Here is a 14,237-nt window from a genome sequence, read left to right on the forward strand (position 1 = left end):
TATCCCTTTAAGTCTTAAATATGTTTATTTGTTAAATTAAATGTAAAATTATGTAATCATACTGTATTGAAGTTGGGGTTGATTATTTTCAATGCCAAGAGAGCTAAAATAGACCATTTTAGGGCCTATATTTTAAAAAAATTTCCCAGACCCCTTTTTATCTGGGGGGTATTCCAGACCACCCCGGTCGGTCGACCCCCCCTATTTTGAAATCCTGGCTACATCACTGAGTTTATTATTTTATTTATAACCTAAATTTGCATAGTGTAATGGGAAAAAATTCAAGAAAACACAATCAGTCATGTCAGTCATTTTTATTAACAAAACTTCGATTTGAAATTATTAGGTCTGTGTTGAAAGAATATCTATCAATGATGAAAAAATTATAAATGATAACTAAGTATTACAATTATGTATGAAATGGTTATTGAATTATTACAAATATGATGAAACATTAATACCAAATTCATTAAATGAAACAATACATCTTGTGACTTCAGATTTTTGGAAATGCAATACAAAAACTTTTGAACTTTTACAAAAAGACGCATCATCTCCATTTAACCATTAACAAAACTCCTTTCTTCTCTGGTTATACATTCACACACGGACACACTCACTGACTCATAAACCTTTCAGGCTCCCACTCACACATCAGTCATATTTATAGACTATGTACAAAACTTAGAAAAATACAAAACTCGCTTTAACATCGCATCACTCCGATCTATCTTAACATTTGGAACAGAATAATATACATATCCCTCTTCTGTTTTGTACCTTTTGGGATAAAGGCTAGGCAAAATATAATGAGGATAGTTTATAAATTGAGTGGTTAAAGAAAAACTAGAAACGGAGAATTTGGAATTTGCAAATAAAAAGTCAATAAATTGGAATTTTAGCACAGATCCCAAAAGCAAAAACAGCACCCGAAAATCGAGTTGCTACTTACTCTAATATTTGTACGATAGACTTAACAATACTTGATATACAGTCGCCTCAGTACAATAAAGCTATCAATTTTTTCAGTAACTATAAGTCTACTCCATATGGCCAATTTTGAAAACAAAGCCAATCCAAGAGGAAACCGTAACGGCGATCGTCAAGAGTCTAGATTAACTAGATTCTAAACCACATGGACGTTGAAACTACGGGTCAGAGAATCCAGCAAAAATAAACTATACCCTAGTTACATTCAGTCAGTTTTTTATACCAAAGTTAATTACAGACTCATATAACTAACAATAAAGAAAGCCAATTGCAGTTAAGACACAACTGCTATAAACAAAATACTTTTTTGGCATGAAAGATTTGTCGAAGGTGGGATGGCGTGATGACTATCCGCTAAGTGTGGTGATGATCGGGGGCATCTCTTGAGACTTGGCTAGCAGACGACGCTGGACCAGACGGGATTCTGACGGTGGAGACAGTCCGAAGGGCAGACCCTTGCCTCCGTTCTCCACAGCCAGGTACTGGTCCACTACAGAGTCCCCGGTCATGCTGAAGTGTTGCAACACTACTCTGTTGCAAGCCATCGCAGACTCCGCAAAAGCGGACAACTCTCTGGCACTGTTGTTCCTGCAAACAGATTAACTTCATCAGGGTGGAATCTTGAAATATCAAATTACTTATCAAATCATGATTCAGTTAGATATACATGATTTACAAACTCAGTCCCAACTCTTTTTACTCATAATTGCACAAATGAAGGATAATCTGTAGACTGCAATAATGAAGTTTTAAATTATTTGTTAATAGATCAGAATTCCTAAAACTTTTAAATCATTTTGATACTTTCAAGTTATAATCTGTTAAGGTCCTTAAAGAAAACTCAGGAGTTAAAACTGAAAAATAATTATTCCCAGCTACAAGCAGGCTTGCAGGGAGAGAGAAAGAACACTATCCTCCCAATACATACCTCCGAATGACCTGAGGGGTGGTGAGTGCCCTGCCCTGGGTGACCTGATGTTGTTGCAGCACCCACGGATGTGACATTACACTTGCCGCACTCAGCCTCAGCGACGCCTCCTTCACCAGCAAATTGGAGATCAGGTCCTTGGCGTCGGACGAGATCTCCGACCACTCCTTGTCCGGAAAGTCATAAACGCCCTCTTGGATGCTTGTGAACAGCATCTCTTGACAATAGGTGCAGTTCTCCCCACGCTCCCACCCGCAGTCGCGGCCACACTGCCCGTAGAACGGAGGGTAGCCACACAGCAAGATGTATGCTATCACTCCCAGACTCCAGAGGTCGCAGCGCTTGTCATAAACACTGCTCGCCTCGCCGACAAACGCCTCCACCACCTCCGGTGCCATGAACTCTGCGGAGCCGACCGGTGTCAGCAGCTGAGGCGTGGCCAGAGGAGACGACAGTGAGCTGTTGAACTTGATGCCTGAGCCGAGGTCAAAGTCGCAGATCTTCACTGGAGTCAGCTGGTCACGGTGAACGCACAAGATGTTCTCTGGCTTGAGATCGCGATGGGCAATTCCTGGAAAATGATAACGTAAATTAAGGATTAAGTAGTAATTTTTCATTTATGTATGACATATTTCAAGCAAGAAGACAACATGATTACTTTGTGTTCAAAAAGCTTCAATTCTCTTATTTAATAACCAAAAATTAAATTATCTTTATGGACACAAAATACTTACAATAGTATAAGAAAAACCTCATTGAACTACTTTCTGAAATTTTTTGGATTCGTATGAAAACAAAAGGTAACCAAAACTTAGGATAATCAATTTAGCTATTTAAATGCTAATTTTTTTACTTTTATTTAATTACTTTAAATTCACGTTTGGCCTCGTTATCCTTTAGTCACAATGAGGATACTCGTTTAATTACCTTTAGAATGAAGGAAGTTAAGAGCGCTGGCCAAATCTCGCACAATCATGCTCGCTTCTCTCTCGGTGAAATGGATTCTCTCCTGAATCCTGGAGAGAAGCTGACCTCCCTCCACTTTCTCAAAGACGAGGTAGAACCTAAGGAAAACAAACATGGGCTTAACACTCCACTTAACTTGAATGATAAATTGACAGAATAATTGTCTAGGCTGAATCTCTCTCTCTCCATCCAGGGGAACAAGTTCAGTACCTACTAGACTATGTCTCTTTTTTTAAGATTGTATATTCAATATTCTTGAGTTAGAAATAACACAAAATCTTTGATAGTTGGGTTGAGAACAACTATAAATAAATCTGATTAATTGCCAAGTAGAGTCTACACTCCAAAATCCTATTTTTTAAACAAAATCAGGGTTATGCTTCAAGACCATTTATCATCTTAAAACCGCTGTTGTCTAATTTTCTCAGATAAACTAGTTGAACTATGGTCTTTTTTTTAATATCCTCATTAAAATATAATCCAGGAGTCTATAATCCAAATTACCTTTTGTCGTCCTCGAAAAACTCAAGCATCTGAATGATGTTTGGATGGCCCTGGCAATGGTGGAAAGTCTCGACCTCTTTGAACACCCTGGCGCGAGAATGGCCGGGGACTTTCTCAATGATCTTGACAGCGTACTCCAAGTCAGTGAGCAGGTTTACACACGTCTGAACTGATGCGTACGCTCCCTTCCCCAGCACCTCACCTGTCAGTCTGTACAAATCTGGAACAAACGGACAAAAACATGATTTTTATTGCCTATAAATACATATTGACTTGATTTATAAAAATCCTTTTGGTTTAAAGGTAAGGAGCTACTCCTACATGATCTCGAAGTTTCATTAGTACCGGTAGAAGATTGGTTTTTGTTCCATTCCATTAAAAGTCTAGATTAGTTTTCTTTGGTGATCTTTTACAAGTGTCTTTACTAGAATAATATTTGGTCAAAGGATAAGATAGGCACATTTAATTAGATATGATTCAAAGACGTTGAGCATAACGAACATGTGAATAGATAAGTTAATTAAGGCTACTTGTTAATTTTATTCTTACAGAATAGCTCATGAAAAACTGTGCATATAGGTAAAAATTCCAACTATTGCCTCACCTTAAGCAAACAAACATTATAAACGGTGTTGAGCTTTCAATTAACTTAGTAAGCAGCATTTTGTTGATAAACGTTTAGACCAGAAGGAAAGGAAACCATTTCTTATGACTTACACCTAACGTTTTCAACCCACATTGAAATGTCTTTTAATTTACCTTGGAAACAGGATGAGACCAGACTGGTGGTTGTTCTCTTCTTCCTGCGTTTCTTGCACGCCTCCTCCTTGCGTGCAGCGACATCATTGGTCTTGTCTCGCAGGACAGAGATAACGTTGTCTGCAACAGACAAACCCACAACTTGAAATTATGTACTGTAGCGCATCAGGCAACATACATGAGCAAAAATACGATTTTCTAGAATGATTGGGCTCAAACTTGCTCCTAAATGCTATTTTCCGAGAGTATTTTCCGACAATTATTTAGGTATTCGAGTTCTGTGGGCCTATTGCAGTTTTGTGAATACTGTAATTGGGTACTTTCCTGTTAAAGGATTCATTCATTATTATCAACAAGTTTTTTTTCGATAGCCTATTTATACCTGTTATTTTCCCCCTTTATATCCATATTCCTGATATTCCTTTATACCCATATTCCGATCCACATTCCTTCTGTTATAATATCTTCATACACATTCAAAATTACATATTGATAACTGACCTTTTTTAGGCAAAAACAATATATCTATACTTATTTAATACGCAAGCAGGATTTTTGTGACAATTACTCCTCCGGAACTAATGAACCGATTGACATGTTTTTGGTGTCATTGGAAAGAGCGTAACGTGAAGTTGTGCAGGAAACTGTCTTTTTAGGGAAATAACTAGAGAGTGAGGCCCTGGGGCCCTTTAAAGTTTTGTATTTCTCCATAAGATTAACATGGGAAACAAACATTGTTTTGAAACTTCAGCTGTTGTCAGAAATTAAATATTAAAAATTGGTCTCCATGGAAGCATGAGAAAATTCACAATGTTTACATTTGCTTTGACATTTAAATGTAAACAACCAGAACCGTCAAATGTCTATTTCACAATTTCAGACAGCTGATCCAAAAAATAAAACAACTATGTGGTAGGTTTATTTATTTAATCTTAAACTTTATGATGGATTATTTATTATAAATCTACTTCAATGATTATGAAACATATTTTTCCCGTTGCGAACCAAAAATTAAAAGTGAGAAGAAGAACATTTGTTAATTGTAAACAGTCAATGTGCAAATGATCTATGTTGTATTAAAAATGGGCATAGTTTTGAATGTTGGTTTGTGTTTAATGATATAAGTTATTAATTATTGAATTTTTATTTTAATGATTTGGCATATGAATATGCTTATGATAAATAACACCATTTCAGAGTTCTTCCAGATTTTGCCTAACTCTGTTCTGTAGAGTTTAAAGTAGCCTACACCTTATTGTCTACAAATTGTCTAAATAACTTAGGTACGGTACATTATAAAAGCTGACAGCCTTTTTACGTTGACTTAAATTGTTAGCTTACCATTTCCCGTCCATGGACAGTTTGATAGTAAACAATTAACCCTTTAAACTGGAATAGGACTGTTATGTAAATTGTGAGTATTTCCATTAGTTAATAATCTTTTAGTCGACTCTTTAAAAAAAATCGGAAATTATGACTGTTATTAGTTTTTAAACAAGTCATTTGTTTATAGATAGCTCCTGTACTTCTTTGCAATTGCTCGATTTCGAGCAACATGTACACTAGTATGGATTAAGAAATGAAACTGTTCTGAACTAACCTAACATAACAAAGAAAACTTGTAGTAACATTTATAAATTTTTCTCTGACAACAGTAACTCGGTAGGCTATGTGGGAAATATCAAACGGAATTTTGAAATGTTAAAGCAAATGTGGTTAGTTTAGAACAGTTTCATTACCATATATATATTTTTTATTTTTTTTTATAGCCTGCTGAACAATTTTTACTTATCGTCGTTGTCAGCTGATAAGTTTCAATTCGTTAATGGGATCAAAAAATAAAATATCAATGTATCAAAAAAATTATCAATAATAATGAATGTTCCCCTTAACAGAAAAGTACCGTTAGTTGTAACAAAAAACTTTGTAAACTCATTCCTGTGATATTATTAAGCAAGAAATTGAAAATATTGTTAGTAAAAAGCACTATTCCAGATAGGATACTTAACACAAATGGTGTGTTATACAGCATGTTTGGAAGACATTTGACAAAGAGAAGATAAGGGTTCTCCTTAAAGACTGATGAAGACCGGAAAATTCTAAGCATCCCAAATAAGAGCCTCCAATTGCGTGTGGTAAACCAAGTTAGCCACAACATGAGGGTTAGAAGATACAAGATGTCACTGTCAATAAAAGACAAAGACTAACAAACAAATAAATAGAAAACCATGCCAGTAGACATGCGTCCTGACTTTTTATGGTGTAGATTTTTCATAGTTGATACTAATATTAGGCTACTATCAGAATTAATAAGTTAAGTTACTATTTACTAAAGAACAGTACGTTAACTAAGTTAGGCATTTATTTGTATAGTACGGTATTTTTAAATATTTCAAAATTAAGTGTGATCTAAAGTATGTTTCGGTTTGGTGTAAAACTACTGTTATAGACTTGATATCAGAGATATGTAGATATGCCCCTTTTCCATTAGGGGGACATCCAACTGGGCCTAACACCAACAATGTTTTTAGGTTGAAATGTTCGTCTTAACACTTTTACCGAAACCGTCTGACAGGCCCACGGGAATTTTCACAAACGCACGTTGGCAACACTGTTTAGTTGGGAGATTCCATTCCCCCAATACCTTCCCCTCTTTTCCTCCTCTAGGCCTACCTGTTGATATATTTGTTTGTTCATTTTGCATGGGTGCCGTGACCTTGACAGGTTGTTCATAACATGCCCGTCTCAAAAGCCCAGCGTTAGAGTATTTTAATGAGGGGTCTCACAGGCCCAGAGTTTCGGTTTGTGTGTTTCTAAGCGGGGTCCATTATTTTCAAATGGGGTTTTACTGACTGGGGGTTTCGGTAAGCGTCAGTCTGGGTAGGGTTTTGGTATTAGTGTTATTTTAAAGACAGGAAATTAAAAATTGTGACCATTGAAATAGACATATGGTACATAGGCTTAACTTAAGCTATGTTAAGTTAGGCCTATCAATTGCTATCCTTTACTCCACATACTGATTAAATAACGTAGGATTGACAATCTGATCCCTCACACTTGACCAGCATTATGAAACTTGATGAGGCACTGTTCTCTGTTAATGAGATTATAACTTAATAAAAATTATAAGAAACATGTCTTATTTATGGTCTAATCCATATTTTTCAATACTTTGTGCTAGTACTTCTATTTTAAGTCGGGTGGTTTTATATGATACCTACTGGTATTACTAAAATTCTGTCTGAAGCATAAAGTTTATACCATAGCCTATTGTAGGCCTATAGCCTACACTATTTCTGAAATGGTCTGTTGAATTTTAATCAAGCATTCACTTAATGAGTCAATAAATTTGCTAATCAGGCTAGGACAAATATAGTAATTTAGCCCATAGAGGCTATATCTAGGCCTAAGTTTTGAACGGTTGTTACTAATTTATTCGTAACTTACATCACTCGTCAATAAAAATTAAACACTTTAGTGGCTAGTTGCAATAATTTTCCAAATAAGCCTAACTTCTAATGAAATTTAATGGTTGAAAAAAATTACTACCAGTACTTGCGTAGGGCCTACTGTAAGTACCGGTAATAACTTGGAGAGTTTTGTCTTATCGCTAATTTAACTTAAGTAGAATACAGAAGAATAAGTAGAAAACAAGTAGCCTAACCAAAAGTGTAAAAATATTACACTTACGTCATTAAAAAATTGTTATTACGTAACAGCTGATGTGCTTTAAATAGCCTAAGTCTACAGTTTTACAATAGAATCGTTTTCTTATTCTCTCTGTACTTAATATGTATAAACCTATACATTGACAAGGGATAACCCTATTATTTTTATTTGTACGGTTGACAATATGGTTCAACAGATGTGATGTGATTGTTTACATTCTTGATGTTCAGATGTTTGTGCTTGTTTGTGTTCATACTTTCAGTGATTATAACGTAGTTACGGGTGTATTATTATGTTTTATAAATGGGGGGCCAAACAAACTAATTCGATCGCATATTCTCAAGTGAGATTGACAGACTTAAGTGTGAAAATGACAGTGAAAGTGACGGCGAATTGGGTGGCGTAGGCCTAGTGGTGATGAGAGGGAAAAAGAGTGTTTTACATAAATACTAGCTGTAAAACATAAAGACTATTGTAGATATAATTGTAAAGTAAAAAAATCTATGTAGGCCTAGCCTAGGGAATTAAATAAAGTAGGCCTACGGTAAGGAAATGAAAGCAATAAAAAGTAATAAAATGTTTAAGTTTAGCCTAAACTAAATTAAATTTATTCTAAAAATGTACATTTTTTTATTTTCTGTTTGAAAGACGTTAAAAAATTATTATTATTATTATTATTTTACTTGAGACATGTTTAATACAACAGGAAATTTAATTTGTATTAATTTACATAGGCCTACAATAACTTTTATCTAAGTTAACTTATTATATATTTTATCTAAGTAAAAAAAGCCAATTTTTTTTATTACCCAAGTAATGGGTTAACCTGTATTTAAGTTAATACTTTATTCTGAAATGCAAATTGAGTTAGGCCTACAGATTTTTTAACTTAGTTTTTAATTTTTTTTTTATTTAGCCTAAATTATTTTTTTTTAGTTTTAAGTTTTAATTTAAGTTTTTTAAGTCAACCTAACCCTATTACGAAGTCTGGAAATGTGTAAAAATAACAACGGATCAGCTGTCAATTAACTTAATTGATAACAAAATCTATAAATTCAGACAGGCCTTATCATCATAACATTGAAGAGAGGATAAGGAAGTTTCTAGCCTTTCCCACTCCCAGTCCCCACCCCACCAATCACTAACCGGGCCAATCATCTTGCTCCACAACAACCTTACACACCATCACAAAGAACTCGTTCTCAAACCGGTTGAAATTGAAGAAAATATAGATAAAAAGTGACGTGAATGAGATTGAATAAATCGCTATCCTCACCGTAAACTAGTGGAGGAGTTCAGATTGAAATAAAAAATATTAATCCTAGCTAACAACTTAGTAATTGCCATAAATCTGTTACTTACGGTTGGACAGACAGCCCTCAGTCTCTTCCAAAATGCTTTCAACCATGTTGAAGATTACACAGGCGATTCAGAAATAACACGAATAAGAAAATGCAGGTCGAAATCCACCGACCAAGGAACACTTTGTGAGACCTAACTTAATATCACAGCACTTTTTACGAAAATAAATAGCTATCAGGCACTAATTAAATAAAAATCAACAATTCACAGGAATCGAATATTGCTATTCTACTGAGATCAGAGCCGACACTCAATTGACAATATGCCAAAATCGATATTCAATCATTAGACTAGCTAGCACTCGGCGTCAACTTCAAACAACAGCCATCTTGTATACTCGACCAGTTGGTTCACGACGCAAATGCTGCGCTGGATACCGACAAACTGACGCGGAGGCTTGGCGAACGGGGGATATAAACGCGACCGACGACTGCGCAGTGGCAGCGTCCAGGGTGGTGGGGCTGAGGAGGGGAGGGGGCCCTCACGCCACTCTGATGTGCGCATCAGAATTGTAAAGCAGGGGCACCCTAGGTCACATGATCAAAATAGAAGACTACCATGTGATGAGATAGCGAGCGATGTGGTGCTGAGCTGGCACACACCGACCCAACACCATCGATGCCCAACACTCGGCATTAGCATTGTTATGTTCTCGGAAAGGATATGATAGGCGATATATTTACTCGTTAACTGTAATGTTAAAATACTGTCTATATTTGGGTTTCCGTAAATTTTATGAAAAAAAAAACATAATTAAATACAAGACTGCCAAAATAGTTTTAAATAGCCTACTTATCAACAACCGATGTCAACAACAGCACTCGTATTGCTATTTTGTAGAAATATGAGAGTTCGGGTTCGAAATATTTTCTGGAAATTTATCGACACAAAGAGAAAACCATTTTATTGGATTTTTGTGTATTTTATTGTAACTTGTGAAAAGAGAAAAAAATAAATAAAAAAGGTTTCAAAATAGCATCTAAACTAGCTTGATTGATTTTTTTACGATACGACGAACAAAGTAATACAGTATATTTTAAGCCATCACGGAAATAGCAGCAACCATCTCAATTGTTCTAATTCTCATCCCATAATATATACTGTAACATAAATTGTACAAACGAATATTATTTACAATTTTTCTTTTACTAACATGCAAACTTATAAATACATTTCACAATTGAGAGCCTCGAGAACATTCATTGAAACCTCTTTCGACGTTTGGCTAGCGTGGCAACTAAAAAACATCGATTAGTTCGGCACGACCCTGGATCGGCGCCAAATTTGAGAGCACTTTTGTTTTCTACACGAGCGTCATGCCGCAGCCAAACACCCTTTCGGACAACGAACAATGTAACGTAACGTAAACAAAGTAGAATCTGACTTCGTGCCAAAGGACGTAAAGGCGCTCATGGCTGACGGCACGTTTGCATCTGGTCAACAAGGAAAACTAATGACCTGACAAAATAGTCAATAATATGCTAAGTGTTACACAACCCTTTTGTAATTATAAGTAAAATTCTAGCTACAGCTGTGAAACAGATGGTCAATTGATAGCGCATTCAAGGATGTAAACAGTTGGTAATGGTCATGAAACAGTTACAGATATGTATTGATGACTATATGAAGGCAAGGTTTGACGGCACAGAAAGTCCATTGATACAGTTACACAATACGACCTTAACTGAGAAAAATATATCGCACATATTGATGTTTATTCCTTACCGAGCTTTTTTGATGAGTGACAAGTACAACCCAATACACTAGTAAACTCTGGTGAGATGGTCCTGAACTTCATCTATTTTCTTGGCTTCAAACTTTCATAGCACATGGGAAGTCTATTTCTGTGTATAGTCGGCAAGTATATCCCATGTAATTATATCTTCAAAGAAGGTGTAACAAGTGCATTATTTAACTGTCGTGCTATCGTGTATCGAGGTTGGTGTTATTGAGGTTCAACTGTAAAGACGAAACCTTAGTTTTACAATTCGTTACTTTAGAATTCAGTTAAGTGTAAAATAAAGAATTTGAGTATTTCAGGATATATTTCAAGCTAATTATTCCGGAATCACGTAAATATAGTTTCGAGATTGAACGAAATGTACTGTTTAAGGTTATATTATAATGCAGTCGACTGTTTATGATTGAAATCGTGGAAAATTGTATTAATCCATACAATGTTTTACCACTGATATTGTGTCATTTATTCATCTAATATACAACCATGTTCCAGACTAGTGACAATATTCAGGAATACGATGATTTGACAAGGCTGAACTAGTTTATTTAATTTCCTTATTACTTGACTAAGGTTTACAACATTAGGAAGCTTCAACAGAAGGCTATTTTGTTACATGCAACGCCACGATTAGATTTATTGCAACGTCATTTTTCAAGGCAATACCTGTCAATTATAGCAATATGGCAATAAGAACTCAATCACCACAACTGATAAAGAGTTGGTGATCGGGCGATTTTTCAATGTCCTGTTTAATAATAGTCTGTCGAATGTCCTGAAAATCTCTCAAAGTCTGGCCAACGGCCAAACAACCTTCCTTCAAGAACTTTTTACCCGAAAGTCTATACATAAATACTTGGAAAATGATTATGAAAACACTGTTCACACGTTTCGAAAGTGTGACATCGTTCATCTCGAAAAACATTAAACTGACTCAAATTATCGACGTTTCGGACATATTACTGCGCCCATCCTCAGGTTTTGTTGTTGTCCCACCTCCACTGCACAGTGAGTCATACAACGTAATGCTTATTAGGTGCGATCTTACTTTCCATCCCGAGGTGAACAACAAGACAATTTGCTGCGCAGTTGTAGACACAACACACCCGTAATCTCTTATCAGCGGTTGTCAAAGGAAGAAAGTCGATTGGCGAAGCTGAGATAGTGTAAACCCGCTGTAAACTTTTTAAACTGCGCACTACAATAGTCATGTAATAACATAAACGTATTCTGCTTTTGCAAGCCCCCTAAAACAATCTAACATACTGTAGATGATTTTTATAAGTTACCTAATAATTTTAAGTAGTTCGTGGCACATTGAGACTTTAGCACTAAAAATTCAGTTTAGAATCATAGAAGTCCCACTAAAGGTTGTTGATAGCTTGCACAGTTAATTTTAATTTAATAAATCATGGATATTTGAAGAAAGTATCTACATCACGAAAATAGGTACAAATTCAATTTCAAACTCGATCACCAAGGTTAGGAAAGTGGTCTTTACAATCTTCACGCCTTCTTCCATTCCTAGTCTCTATTCCGTGTCTTTTCTGATTCTAGGAATCATGTATGCCTACTTAGACGGTCTGGAGGAAACACAACATAGTCCACAGACAGGAAAATCTAATTACTGTACCAACAAATATGATTCCAAGGCGTAACAAAAGCAAAACTGCAGCAAAACATCTACTATAACAAACATTTCCACAATTTTCTAGAAGCTTGCGAGAAATTTCACAACGACGGGTAGAAAATCGATCCCAACAGTCAAAACAGGCTGCTCGCTGCAGAAGGTGCTGGGGGTTACGGAAGCGTGTTGTATTTAGGGGTGGAAGTTTCCAGGGCGTTCAGCACGCGACCCTCTCTATACTGACCCGCGCAACCCTAAAAATCGATGCAAATGTGAGGGGAAGGTCACCAACAGCCATACTCACTACAGGGATATCTCACTACAATACTTGGGATAAACGACGACAAGTCGTACCAACTACACCATATCCGTGATATCTTCTACGTGCCTTTGCTAGAGTTTAACACAACTCCCCAAGTTTTCCAGGGTCTATCCATCGCCCAGTTTGAATAAGGGTTTGCTAGCTGCATAATATCTTAAGCAATGGTCTAGCATTGTTTTTCTGCGTATTCCACTGGTACTGGGGTGGATAAATTAATAGTCCAGATATAAAGATGATTGTATTACATCAGCCAAGCCCAATATACGTACAAGTTGTTTATCATTCTTTGAGAATATTCCACTTGTCTTACTTCCTTGTTGATTCATCCATTAAACTGTTTGAACTGTATGATTTCCTTAGTTTAGTTTACAAGATTTTGCGTTAGAATACCATAAAAGTATCTCAAGTGTGATCAACACGTTTCTTCTGGTCAATATATCTTTTTAGTTACGCTCTTCCCTGAGTATTGTTAACATAATAACTTCTCAGTAAGTCAATAATTCAATTTTTCAGTGGAGGAACATACATGGTAAGTTCATTTATATTAAAAATAAATTTATTTTCTAAACAACTTTCAAATGTTTTGAAAAATAATACAATAAGTGAAACGAAAGTGAAAACACCTCAGCAAATGAGCAAAGAGCTATAAACGAATATCCATGACGTTATTTGTATCCAGGTCTCACATAGGCAACTTTTTCTACAGAAACTTTTTCAGAATATCAAGAAATAATTTTACATAACGCGAGTGTGTTTAATGCCACGTAGAAAGGTTGAATTCAACGTACGACGACTCATCTATACACAGATCACGCGGGAACGTTGGTGACATGTTCGTGAAAATTTTGAGGGTGGAGAACCTACAGGGGCCGATCTATGGATCTCTAGAACTTGGTATATACAACATGACTTGTATATCTGTATGTGAAAAAATAAGCAACACAACATGTGTTCAGCGTTCAGCCACGTGGAGTATGTTAGTTGACTCAGGTGAGAGATGACTCATCTACCATCAGATCAACGTGGTGCCTACAGTAGTATGATACACGTAGACAATAAGGGAATTGTTATGATGAAATAATGCTATTCACAAAATACTCAGCTGTTCTGTATAGTGTGTTCAACTTTCAGCAGGTTGTGTCTGTTGACTTAGGTGTGAGATGACTCATCTACCACACAATCACGTGATACATAACCATGTTGACTCACTTAGTCACGTCGCATAGTCATGTTACGGTTAACAATTTCCATCAATTGTTATAACCATGCCACATAAATATTCCATATGATTTCTCAAACGAAAGTTCAACATTGTAGCAATTTACCACAACTCTGCTAAATTCTAAACTATTCTGAATTGTATTGGTTTGAT

The 14,237-nt window shown here is 35.9% G+C and overlaps 1 protein-coding gene across 4 annotated transcripts in view; it reads right to left on the reverse strand.

The window, feature by feature from the left end:
* Positions 1 to 298: 298 nt before the first annotated feature.
* LOC128994670 (MAP kinase-interacting serine/threonine-protein kinase 1-like) overlaps positions 299 to 14,237 on the reverse strand; it is a 123,320-nt gene continuing 109,381 nt past the window's right edge. For 3 of the 4 annotated variants that reach the window (XM_054419370.1, XM_054419369.1, XM_054419371.1), the window contains exons 3-7: positions 4,148 to 4,267; positions 3,389 to 3,608; positions 2,846 to 2,982; positions 1,919 to 2,489; positions 299 to 1,578 (exon numbers count right to left, since the gene is read on the reverse strand). In XM_054419370.1, coding sequence (XP_054275345.1) covers positions 1,338 to 1,578; positions 1,919 to 2,489; positions 2,846 to 2,982; positions 3,389 to 3,608; positions 4,148 to 4,267 — 1,289 coding nt within the window. In that variant the 3' untranslated portion in view covers positions 299 to 1,337. Of the gene's footprint in view, positions 1,579 to 1,918; positions 2,490 to 2,845; positions 2,983 to 3,388; positions 3,609 to 4,147; positions 4,268 to 9,178; positions 9,579 to 14,237 lie in introns of those variants that run through there. The other variant, XM_054419372.1, reaches the window with a different exon arrangement.

Source organism: Macrosteles quadrilineatus, unplaced genomic scaffold (genome assembly GCF_028750875.1).
Source record: "Macrosteles quadrilineatus isolate MER2022 unplaced genomic scaffold, UCM_ALF_1.0 Scaffold_5__1_contigs__length_97177068, whole genome shotgun sequence".
Classification (NCBI taxonomy): domain Eukaryota; kingdom Metazoa; phylum Arthropoda; class Insecta; order Hemiptera; family Cicadellidae; genus Macrosteles; species Macrosteles quadrilineatus.